Here is a 13,506-nt window from a genome sequence, read left to right as displayed (position 1 = left end):
CTCGCACTGCCAGTCTCTCCCCCTTGCCAGCCCGACTCGCACTGCCAGTCTCTCGCCTGCCCGACTCGCACTGCTGGCCTCTCCCCCTCGCCTGTCTGACTCGTGCTGCCGGTCTCTCCCCCTTGCCTGCCTGACTCACGCTGCCATCTCTCTCCCCATTTGCCAGATTTTGAAGCTTTCCGGAATTTAAATGTCCGGATAAAGGATTGTGTACCTGTAGTTAAAACATTTATTACAAATAGTTATATTAAATTACAAAATAATAAAAATGAAAAAAAAAAACAAATGTACAAATCAAAACAACATTTGAAAGAGGATTTAAATATACAGATAAAAAATGAAACTTGGTCTAAATTATGTAATGGTATAATAAATACAATAAATACTCTGTATCGTATGATACAATATAATTTTTACATTGATTATATATTACACCTCAAAAATTAAAAGAATGGAATCCCACATTATCAGATAAGTGTTTGCGTTGTAAACTAGAAATTGATACAATTTGGACAGACGGAAAAGTAAAATTTTTCTGGGATGAATTGAATCTAATATTAAATCAAATTAACTAAAAATAAAAGACCTAAAGATCTAAAAAAAAATTCTATTGAGTAATATAAATGATAAAGACACAGTTAAAATTGGATAGACTTTATGAACAATTTATTATGATTGCTTTAGTAGTAGCAAAAAAATGTATACCGACAACTTGTAAAATGGAAACATCTTTGAAAATACAGTGCTAGTATATAGAAATAGATAGCTATATTCCATTAGAAAAAAAATTACCTATATTTAACAGATAATTTTGGACATTTTAAAAATATCTGGGAACCATATATAAAGTTCATTGGTGATCCCCAGATTCAAACCTCCAACTCTTAAAGGGATAATATAATGTATGTTACTGAATGTAATATATATATATGTCAATAAAAATTGGATAATAACCAGATGACACCCATTTTTTCATTTTTTGTGTTTAATTTTTGGAGGGAGGAGAGGGAGAAGGGATGGGGAGAAAATGGAAAAGAAAATATGAATTTATGTATGTAAAGTATATAGTTTTGAGTTTTTGTGTCTTAATAAATAAAACATTTTTAAAAATGATCTGATTTTTATCTGAATCTTCTAGCCATTCATTGCTAATTCCTAAAATTCTCCCAGTCCTCAGACATTCCATTCATTACTCTTATTTTAATCCAATAACCATCCTTGGGCATGGATGGTCATTTTTCCCACAGTGACTTTGGAATACTGTATATTATATTCATTGAAATGCTATGAACACTTTATTTAAATATTGTTTTCTAGTGCCAAATAATTCCAATTTCCCAATTCACTTTAGCCTGGTTAGCTTTGATGAATTGGGCCAAAAGGCCTGTATCAGTGCTGTATCCTGCAGCTCTATGATTCTATCACCGTTAACACTCCATTTAAGAGCCAATGCATTAAGTAGATCATCTTTACATGGATAAAGAAATCTGCTGTGTTTGCAAGGCACATTCTCATCTCCAATACTTCAGCACATAAACCAAATCTGATATAGAAAGTCCAACCCATGAAGTTTGGGTCAGGTCATTTACACCAAGCAGGGAATGCCCAAAAGGTGAAGGAACTATTCCCAAGATGTTTATTATTCTTTGATAATGCTCATTTCCATTCATTCTGATTCTTCTGGGTCAATGATATTTCCCACTATTGCCTGAATTAATTCTTCAATGTTGAAATATCAGGGACATTGGAACTTTAACTCCCATTCTGGGACACTATCCATCTATGTCTTTATAATAGCTAATGGATCATCACTGACTTGTTTTTAATGAGGAAACAGAAAGGGTGGACGGGTAAATATGATTGATTTGTTGAGTATTACCCAAAAGGCATTTTAGATACAGTATGTTTCTGATTATCAAAAAACCACTTAATCGAAAATCTCAGTTATCCAAAAATTTCTTTGGTGGCAACAAGTTGGAAAAAAAAATTGCACCTGACATGCTCATGTGGGGCCCTGACACGCTGTTAGCGCCAATTTGGTAACAACAGAACTCAGAACTAGCCAGGAAGACAGACGCTGAATGGCTGGATGCTGGCTCAGAGAAGCAGGCTGGAATCTCGAGCCATCAATGAGTGTCTGGAGCAAGTCGGCGGGTCATGCAGCACATGGGGAGATTGTCCTCATTTCAGGTAACTCCCTCCCCTCTTTCCATTTCTTCTTTACCCTCCACTGTACTTGGTTTTCCACTGTCCTGGCATCATCATCAAGGAGAGTGGCTTCCCAGGCAGGAGTGGGCACCTTGGGCTCCCAGGCAGGATAGGCGACGGTGGTGGGGAGGTGTCAGGGCTCGGTGGCGGTGGCAGGAGTGAGTACTTTGGGCTCCCTGGCAGATCGGCCACAGCAGAGGGGAGGTGTTGTGGATTGATGGCAGCTGATACAAGTATTCTACTGATGCTACAGGGCTGCTTAAAGCCATTTCTCAGTTATCTGAAAAACCGGGTTAACTAAAAAATGTCTGGTCTCAAGCATTTCAGATAATCGGAAACAAACTGTATCAGATATTTAATTTGTTTCCAAAATTGCGGAATATATCAAAGCAGATATAACATTAAATTAAGAGTCATGAAAAAGTTTTTATGAAAGCTTACATTTGGGTTGAAGAAGTGAAACTGTGTTCGGTGCAGCAAAGGACCACTACTGCTTATACATTTATGTATTAATGAAAAGGAGGTTCAAGGTAGGTACTAACAGACATGGACAGGTTGATGGAATGGGAGACACTAGACAGATGAAATTCAGCACAGAAAAAGATGATGACACATTTTTGGTGCAAAAATAAGCATAGACAATGTGTGTTAAATTGCATTTTAAAGGGGAACAAGGTGAAAAAAATGTACTATGCACAATCGTTGAATGTGGTAATAGCAACTAGTTCCTTGAATTGGAATGATTCTCTCAAACTTATTGTGCCAATGAAACCTAAACTCGATTATGATACAATTCCACATAATCCTTCTTTTCTGTCTATTCCTTTCATTAACAAGGTCACAATCTCAGAATTTAAATTTATCATGTGACCTAACATCACTATCAATTGTGTAAAAAGTTCCAAATTTCCAACAGGTTTTGTTCAAATATTTTTTCGTTTCAACCCAGAAAGGACTGTTCTCATTTTTAAAAAATGTGAAACAAACATACTTTTAAATAAAGAAAAAGTGCAGTGGCCTGGGAGGCAGCCTGACAGACAAAATGACGATCAAATGTGGCGATCGCACAAGGCCTCCACAGGAAAATGGCCTTTCTCCTTGGCTGACTGCTGGTGCAGCAGGAACATTGACCAATCAGTGACCGGAACGCTGCTAACATCTCTTCTACTGGGCCTATATAAGCAGGGGCAGAGTGCAATAAACCAGCCTTGTCTATTACCACATCGAGTATGTGTTGTTTTTCCACTCTCTGCTGTAGCGACTTGCTACAAAATAAACAGTATACATGCCTAAGTTTATCCTTCAAATTAAGCCAGCAATACCAAGTCAATAGAGTCCAGGGGATTCCAGGGGACACAGGCTGCTATTCACACTGAGGCTAATAAGTGGCGAGCATCTTGCTCTTAATTCAGTATGCAGCTAGCTGCTGGCTTGCCTTAGACCAAGAGGGGTAATCACTTACTCTTCATGGGCCCAACGGTTAGCCATATGCTCTCCATTGGTCCACTGGCAAGCTGCAGCACTCAATGGGTCCAGTGGTAAGGTACTTGACCCAGTAGAGGACCAGTGACTATCCATTTGTTCTTTTAGGTTCATTGGGCAGCCTTCAGCAAGTTCCAGTCCAATATCTGTTATATTATTTCTCATTTATAATGCTGCCAGTATTTAAGTGGATGGATTTTGATGTTCAATTCCATTATTAAAATCAATAATGATTATATTGAATGGACGTGAGTCTCAACTAATCATACCCTGCCATACTGCCCTTTATCCCTGGCTTTCTCCTGTTACTCTTTACCATCTATGATTTGCCTTCATGTTCACAATTTCAATTTATTCAGTTATCAATTATGAGGAATTTATTAAATAGCTTTTGTAACATCAAAAAAGTAATAACTGTGAATATTCCTGTCTCTTACTTTAATTACATCTTCAAAAAATTCAGTGAGGTTTGTCAGACAAGTCTTATCCTCAAATAATCTGTGCTTGCTCTGAATTATTGGAAGTTGTTAATGCTTGGTTCATCTAGCACTTTCCTGGTAAAATATGTTCATCTGACTCCTATCATTTGCCTTTTTTTGTCTATTATAATTTTTAAACAGTAGAAAGACAATTTAATTCTTTTAAAAATAGATGAAAACAAATAATTCTTAAGTACTTGCAACCTTTGGGATCATTAATTTTTCAACATCATTCGTTTTTAAAACTGAGCGTGGATTGCGACTGTGATATATCATTGTTCACATAGTTTCATAAATAGGAACTGGATGAAAGCATTCTGAACCCAATTGGCAAGACCCAAAAAAGGCACCAGGGAATTCTTGACATAATTAGGTCATGAAGGCTGACTATAAAAAGCTTAATCACAATCCACAAATGGACGACAAAGCCACATTTCCATTTGTGTGATCTTTCCAAGCTATAATTTTGTAAGCACTTCTATACAATAACCATTAAAAATTAAATAAAGTTTTAAAATATGTGAAAACTCAATGAAAACACCTAAAAGTAGAAAAGGCTTACTGGCGATTCAAAACTTCACTGACATAAATAAGCTAAAAAAATGCAAATAGTTTATTCTCAGAACTTATTTGCAGCTACAAAATTTCCATTTCTATGAAAGGACGAGCTAATTCCTAGTTTAACTGCTTCAGCAAATATTTGTTCAATTTGTCCACTATTTCATTATTTTCCGTTCTATTAGCACCATGTTAAATGGCCTACATTACTCCTGACCAACAAATATGATCGTAACTCGATGTGCCTTTCAGAATTCTTTTCATAGTCTCTTCTGCTATTGTTACTATCTGTTTAACTTCTTTGGATTTTTTTTGTATGTCTCCAAGTGGTTTGGATAAATTTTGCAATTTGCCTTTATTCATGTTTCACAATCCTTTAGCCAAGCACTTTTTTCTGGTAAGCTGAGCTCTTGCCTCTTTGGGATATAAACTAGTTATTTTTATGAACATTATTTTTCCCCTCTCACTGATTTGCCAAGCTTACCATGGAATTCAGTTTCATTGCAAGAACTCCGTTTTATCCCTATCTACAATGTTAGAAGATGCTTGCACAGAACACTGAGGTCAGACATATTAAGGATGTTAACAGATAAGTTTTCACACTTAATTGGGTTTTCAATTAAATTGTTACAAGCTTTTTTCTTTTTAAAATCTCAGTCTTCAAACAAGTATGGAAGCCAAGAAAAACACAATGTTGGAGAAACTTAGCTAACCATACCTTGATGAAGGGCTCAAGCCCGAAATGTCAGTTATATATCTTTAGCTTTACTATATAAAGGACACTGACCAGCTGAGTTTCTCCAACATTGTGCTTTCACTTCAACCATGGTGTCGACAGATTTTTGTGTTTTACTTCTGTTAGCCAGGAAATGATGCTAAACATACAATATGGTCCCAGCACATTAGATACTCCAGTCTAGAAAGATAGTGAAGGCTTTAGAAAGGGTATAGAGGAGGTGTACTGCAAATTTTCATGGAGATGAGTTATTAGTGATGTGGACAGTGCTGAAGCTGGGCTGTTGTCTGAAAGGAAAAATCTGATGACTTTTGACAAAGATGTTTAAAATTATAAAGGGTTTGAATACTTTAAACTTGGAAAGATATTTGTCCTTTGTTGTAAATGCTGAACACATGTCATAACACATGCAACTTTTATCCTGTTCTTTTGACAGAAACAACAAGAATTGAATTTTTGATGGAAGAGGTTTCAACTGCAAGATAAAATCAGTGAAGACTTGAGTAGCCAGGGGATTACTTGGGTATCTTTAAGTATTGGGTATTCAGGTCTACGGCAGATGACATCTCTACACAAAGCCCTGGAATACCTGGACATCAAAGACAGATACATCAGGATGCTCTTTATTGACTATAGTTCAGCATTTAACATCATCTCAAAGTTGGTCAGCAAACTCCAAGTTAATACCCACTGAGTAATTGGATCATGGATTTCCTCACCTCCAGACTACAATCAGTGAAGATTGATAACAACTTCTGCACAATCTCCATCAGTACTGGGCTGTGTTCTTAGACCTCTGCTCTACTCACTTTACACCTACGACTGTGTAGCTCGGTACAACAATAACACCATCTACAAATTTGCCAACGATATCATGGTAGTGGGTTGTATAAAAGAAAGTCAGCATATAGAATGGAGAATGAAAACTTGGATGAATGGTGCAAGACAACTCAATGTCATCAAAGCTGATTGATGACTTCAGGAAAGTCAGAGGTATACAATCCAGTGATCATTGGGAGATCAGAGGTGGAGAGGGTGAGACAGTATCTTGGAGGATCTTTCCTGGACCCAGCGTACCGATGGCATTGTGAAGAAAGCATGTAGCGCCTCTACATTATCAGGAGTTTGTGGAGATTTGGTATGACACCAGAAACTCTGGTAAATTTCTACAAATGTGGTGGAAAGTGTGTTGACCAGCTACATCATGGTCTGTATGGGTCACCAATACTCCTGGGCGTAAAGACCTCCAAAAGGTAGTAGACACAGCCCATGACATCACAGGCAAACTCCCTCCCCACTATTGAGTACATCTACAGGGAATGCTGCCGTCAGAAAGCAGAAACAATCATCAAAGACCCTCACCACCCACCACACGCTCTGTTCTTGCTGCTGCCATCAAGAAAGAGGTATATGTGTCACAAGACTCTCACCACCAGGTTCAGGAACAGCTGCTACCCCTCCACCATCAGACTCCTCAATGACAAACTCAATCAGAGACTCATTTAAGGACTCTTATTTGTGCAGTTTGTTGATTTTCTTTTTGTTCTCTCTGTATTGCACAGTTTACTTACGTTCATTATCTGTTTACAGTTCTTTGTTTGTTTACATGTATACACTGTGTACAGTTTTTTTTGCACTACAATTAGAGCTAATTCTGCTGCGCCCATAGGAAAAAAAGAATCTCAGGGTTGTATGTGATGCCATGTATGTTCTCTGAAAATAAATCTGAAATTACCACTGATTAATGGATTATGGATTCAACAGTAGCCTTGGAGTAAAAATAATATATGGCTAAAGCAAAACAGCAAAAGAGAGTAAGTAACAGGATTGCTCTTGTGCGTATCAGAATGTGTTGTCAATGTAATTTTATACACATCATTTTGCTTTTCTCAAATTTTAAACTCAATAAATTCTTGATAATATAAAAGAAAGATACCTTGTGAAAAGTGAGATTTTTACAATAACTTACCATCATAAATGTAATTAGGATTCAGGAGCTGAAAAAGAAAGAAATAATTATTTGATAATTGAACACTTCATTCTTAACATTATTTGCCTCTGTTCCATGTTTTTAAATTCCTTTCTGAATTTGTAGCATTATATATATATATTAAAATTCTTACACTTTGCATTGATGACTGGGAACAATTCATGTACCTACATTCATATACATCTATATGCAGGTATATGCATATATACCGTAAAACTCCAGTAATCCGGCACCTACAGGGATTGATACATGCCAAATAAGAGTTTTCCGGTTGCTTGAGACTCACTCTTATAATGCCTAACTATTAGAGGTATTTAGAATAAACTACTTAAAAGGCAAAAGATGGGTAAAATCGTAAAGTAATTGAAAAAAAATCAGTATTGTAGTCCTTAATTAAGTAAAGTTCACCTTAATCAGTTACTTCCCTTAATTTAAAATAATTAAACGTAAATTTGAACCCCAGTTGCTGGTGCTGTAACAGTGTTGCGCTAACTACTACACCATCATAATTAACATCCCCTCCCACAAGTTTACAGATACTTAATAAACTAATAAAGTCTTAAACTAAGCAGAGGTAAGGAGACACTTTAAGAGGGTCACCCCAACAGCAAATGGCATCAGCCCTTCATCCTGGGAAACACTATTGTATTCAAACACATCTTTATCTATCAAACTATTCAAATAGCTGCTACAAGCAAAGCACAACCAAGGCACTCCGCTGGCTGAATATTTTCTCCCATCTTCACCAAAGGTTTATGTGTTACTTCACAGAACATTTCTTTTTACAATTTTAAACTTTTATTTAAATTTTAATTAATCTTATTTATTTTCTGTCTATTTATTTATCTATTTTCCAAATTTTTTTTGCTGGTTGCTTGAATTCCAGATAACAGGGGTTTTTACTGTGTTTATACACATACATATCTATAGTTACACATCTATCTATCGGTGCACGAATGCATTTCAAAATAACCTGCAACTTATTTATCTTTTAGAGACATAAATGTATCAATATTATCTCCATAGAGGAGTAAGTAAGGAGTAAGATGCCACTTTGAGCAAAGAGTTTCTTTTAAATTACTGTACTTACGCTGCACAATTTCAATGATTGCGAACATTTTAAATAAAAGCTGACCAAGATTTGTAATAGCAATGAAAAATGGACATTTTGGTAATTTTGAATTGAATTTGCATGTATACTTAAAATGTGACTCTTCTTTCACTGCCAGAAATAAACTTTTATTTTGGGTACATTTGTGTAAAAATGCAATTCGAAGTTGGTACACAGAGGTGGATTCACATGTTTCAATTAGTAGATCATATAGAATCCAAATTTCTTAGAGTACTATGGATAAGCAACATTTTCATCTTGGAGTAAGCTATTATACTCAGTTTGGATTCTACAAGTCCATGAGTGAACAAGGTGGCCTTCACTTTCAAGTGCTGGTTATCTATTAGCTAGGTTGTCGCCTTACTTTAATTGCCAGCATCAAGCCTGGCTACTTTTACCATTTGAGGGGAAAGTGCAGTTAACAAAGAAAGTTTTATCATATTGCAATTATGTGGGTTTAAGCATTGTTCATGCATGTGCACATTGCATAGGTCCTTTCATCATTTGGTTCACATTGAGGAATGAGGACACACTGGTTAGTTGCAAGCTGATAATGATTATTGGGAATTAGTAATGAATTAATTTCCCTTGCCATTAAGACAAAAATAATTCTATTTAACAGAGAATTAGCTTGCAAATGAAAATTTTGGTAGAATTATAATCTTCTATCTTTGGGTTTACAAATTCACTTAAGAAGACTGGGATGAAAAATGGCTGAAACATCATTGTGGAGAATTAAAAAAAAAACACTTTACCCACACTTACCTTAACTGATACCTTATTGGGTAATCCTTCTCTTGATTTTCTGAAACCATTTTCTAGCTTTCCATCTTTCTTGCTATCTTTATCTTTTTTTTCATTTTTCTTTCTTAAACGGAGTGCAGTATGCCAAGATGTTGACTTTCTAATGTCATTTTTCAAACCAGAGGAAGGAGGACAGGAGGAAGAACACATTTCATTTTAGAAATTTAAATCGTAAATAAAACTCCATGATCATCAGGGCACAAAAAAATGCAAACTATAATTTCTAATTATAGATTTTGGATGTGGAACATTGGTGCAGCAAAACACTGCAATTTATCCGTGATTTATCCGATAAAATTACTGGAGGCCTTTTGGGATGGGGAAAATCAGGCATTCATTCCTCAAGTTATTTTCATGTAGCTCTGAGACACGTTAAAACATCAATGAAAAAAGTATGGATTTTTTAGATTCTTTCTCTGCCACTGAGAGTTTATGTTTTTCATGTACCAAATGATGAAGTAATGGAAGTCTCCCATTCCTGCTCCAAAGAACAATAAAATTACCCATCACAGGGTTACACAGGGTTTCTGGAATCTCAAAAATGTTTGGCCAATCACAAGCAAACATCAAAAGTGATCTATATTCAAAGCACAGAAGCAACCTGCTATTTAAACGAGTAGCTTGAAGTCAGCAGTGCTGCTTTCTCTAGGAGCTGACAATACATTTTGGAAGCCACATTACAAGATGGTTGGAATGGAAATGTACAAATGTATGCCTTCTATAATAATACCACTCAGTTCTTACCAGATGAGAACAAAGGGACCAGGGAAGTTCCAGGTTCAATCCCCAGCTTGTGCTAAGGAAGTTAATCTTAGTTGGGGTAATTCAATTACCCTTGGTGCTGTTGGACTGGAGATGGGAAAGGAAATATCCAAACCAGTGATCGCTGGTAGAACCTGTGTAGTTTCTAGGTAAAGTTAAGAGATTTAAAAAAAAAGTTCTTCTGCTCCTTCCCTCTTCACCTTGCCTAATTGGCTGTCTGGACTCTCACATAAATTACAGCCACTTGCATCAGTTACCAGAAAGCTGCTATACCTCGGGAAAGAGAAAATTGGGAAAAATCTAAGTACGGTCACTCAGTTTTCATCAAGAATAATGAATAGTTTTCATACTAGCAAATAATGAGTTGTAACAAACTGCCAGAGAGATTATTTGAGAGTAACACAACCAAACTATAAATGAAAACAGACTAACTTTAATGTTCCTTCAGGGTTGTCTGGGATTATAATAGTTGTGTGACCTAGAACATAGCCAGGAATCCATCCCTCAGCTGCAGGACACTGGTCAGTAGCTGCCCGAAACACCAAAAACATGTTCTGTTGGTTGCTGGCCAGGATCTGCACTACCTCGCCCTGGCAGACATTGATCTCATCCTCTTTCACGGCGGTGTAATCATGTGTTACCAGCATGGTGGAGATATTACTGCTGCTGCTACTTTCACTCTACAAGGGAGGAAAAGACAAGGTTGGAAAAATAAAACGTATTTCTCAAACAATTCACACAATAATAATGCACAAATTGGTAATCTACTATTTTAGTTTGACAAACAAGTTGTCCCACTACCAGTAAGAAAGGCTTTAAAATGAACCTGATCTTATTGGCTTACAACATCAGATAATGTGAGAAATACTCTTATTGACTTACACAAATAGATACAACAAACTGACAAGTAAAACATTAAATATGGCCTCAGCACATTGGAAAATATGCTTTTCTTGAAATTAAAAAAAAAGAATGCTTCTATTGTAAACGTTACTTTTGGGTCTCTGCCTCTCTGGTATAATTGTAATATGCTCTATTATATGGACTTTTTGAAAGTTGAAAAGTAGCTTTCACAAATTTGATAAAATTATGTAGAGTAGTTTGAAGTTTTTGCAGGTTTGACCCTTTAAACCTTATGTGCTGGCATTTTCCAGTTTATTTTGAAAGAGACGAACTATTTTGTATTTTCCACCAATGTTCTCTCTTCCCTTCTTTCATTTAAAAAGTTAATTCTTTGCTGAGTTCTGGTCTCAGAGTACAAGTGGCAAGCATTCATGCTTGAGCCTAGATTCATTATTTAATCACAGAGAGGCATAACAGCTAAACCCAATTCTCTCCTGACTTAGTGTCCACCTGTGTTCATTTTTAAATAATCTTTTGAATAGCAATTAGCAGAAGGAACATTGGGTTTCTTTCCATTCCCTTAACCAGAAATATAATGAAGGCAAATCATCCTCCAGTTAAAATTAGCTAACTCAGCACAAAGAACAGAACAAAGCTGCGAGCTTTCTGATTTGAATGGATTTCCTTACCCCAGGGGAATTTTCACAATAATACCACTTACCTACATAAAGTTTAAACAACCTGTGAATGTGACAAGTAGCCATTATTTAAGTTAAAGCATCACAAATTTAAAATGGCAGATGTTTCATAATGCAGCCTGACAAATTCAAATTCCCTCCCTCATCAAATGTGTACAAAATATGATGTACAAATACCACCACCCTGTTATTTTAAAAACCAACAGTTTATATCATTTGTTCTATCATCTAAGGATTCATTAATACTCAACAAGGAACATTTATGAACATTTTTTGACAGCATGAGAGTGAGGCTATACATGGGCAGAAAATAAATAATTTAGCTGCAAATTACATACAAATCTGACAGATGGAGGATATCTGTTTTCAAATAAATGTGGTCTTTTCTATAATTTGCTGATTTCTTCAAATGAATAGGCAAATGATTGCCATTTATTAGGTCAAAAAAGGAAAGAAAATGAACCAGAGTGATTCATATTTGTCTCCAAGTGTTGCAGAATAATACCGGTATGTCTTTACTGCACCTTGCCTCAAAATTCAGGTTTCATTAGGGCACCACATGCATCTTGCCCTTTGCAATATTTGCAGACTCAAATACATGATTTTTCTCGAAACAGTTCTCATGCAAGAAAAATATCTGCTTTAAATATTCTGCCCTTTGTCTTTTGCCAGGCCACATTATTAAGAACACCCACATATCAGCCTATAAAATGACTTCTCATTTCTGAGCATCAGTTTTCACAACCTCACTTCCATCTACATCACAAACCAGTACCACAAATACTTTACACATTTTAATCGTAGATTACATTCGACCATTTTTGACATACAAAATACAACAGGAATCGTTTTTTTTTAAAACACAACTGGTACAAAGTTGCTTCCTTAATTGAGACAGAAAAACATACAAATCGAAACAGAGATGAAAGAAAGAAAAAGAAAGTTAAAGACGAGAACAGGTAGTGGAAGAGCAGAATGCCATAATTTACACATTGTTTCAGCATCTACTAATGCAGCAAGATGCACATTCTTTCAAGCAAATTGGATCAATACAGTGAAACTTAAAATTTATCCAAAATGCCATGCTTGGAAAGTGATGGGACATGCAATGTCTTGTGATCATGCAGGAGTTTTAAAGAAATAAGCCAGGCAAAAATTCTAAGTGACAATGCTTTTGTAAGTTGTGTACACCGTTCAGTGAAACATTTTCATCCTGATTAATAATTGATACAATGCGTTCAATAAATGATGGAAAAATTAAACAATTCTAGAAAGACATTAGATAAAATTGCTTTTTTTTTGTTTTGAGGGAATATTGTCATCACAGATTTACAAAGTATTGAAAAACAAATTATTTTAAGTGACAATCTCTGTGATTATATATAAAATTAATCTGAGACTGTCACTGAATTAAAACTTTCAGACGTTCTAGCATTCTTAAGCAGTTTCAATGTCTTACATTGTCAAGCTGAACAGCTTCTCGAACAGAGAACTCCAAATGTCAGCAGCAGAAAGTGGGCTGAACAAGAGTTGGGGTGTGGGGGGGTGTGGAGAGGATGCTTTGAATCAGCAACTGGCAATAAAAATAAAGTTGGAAAGAGCAAATCTAAAATAGTGCTACCAGTCCAGAGAAATGGCCCATTAATATATGCGGTATGCTGAAGTATAAGGGAAAACGTGAAGCAGCAGATGTTTGATTTTTTGCCAAAAGTTGAGCAGCTAGAAGTTTGTAAGTATCTGCATTAGCTGTTATTTGCCTTCTGCAAGTGAGGCAGTTGCAGGAGCAGTGGTTAGTAGATGTTTAGGCTGATCAGTTTTTTTTTAAAATAAAATCT

The 13,506-nt window shown here is 36.0% G+C and overlaps 1 protein-coding gene across 7 annotated transcripts in view; it reads right to left on the bottom strand.

Annotated features, from left to right (window-relative positions):
- Window positions 1-13,506, bottom strand: part of LOC138751657 (triple functional domain protein) — a 470,729-nt gene that overhangs the window by 45,559 nt on the left and 411,664 nt on the right. For 6 of the 7 annotated variants that reach the window (XM_069914221.1, XM_069914224.1, XM_069914223.1 and 3 more), the window contains 3 exons: window positions 10,563-10,810; window positions 9,330-9,468; window positions 7,433-7,460 (listed from right to left, as the gene is read on the bottom strand). In XM_069914221.1, the coding sequence (XP_069770322.1) occupies window positions 7,433-7,460; window positions 9,330-9,468; window positions 10,563-10,810 (415 nt within the window). Of the gene's footprint in view, window positions 1-7,432; window positions 7,461-9,329; window positions 9,469-10,562; window positions 10,811-13,506 lie in introns of those variants that run through there. The other variant, XM_069914227.1, reaches the window with a different exon arrangement.

The sequence above is a fragment of the Narcine bancroftii genome, chromosome 1 (assembly GCF_036971445.1).
Source record: "Narcine bancroftii isolate sNarBan1 chromosome 1, sNarBan1.hap1, whole genome shotgun sequence".
Classification (NCBI taxonomy): Eukaryota; Metazoa; Chordata; class Chondrichthyes; order Torpediniformes; family Narcinidae; genus Narcine; species Narcine bancroftii.
This window is presented reverse-complemented; position numbering and strand designations above follow the sequence as displayed.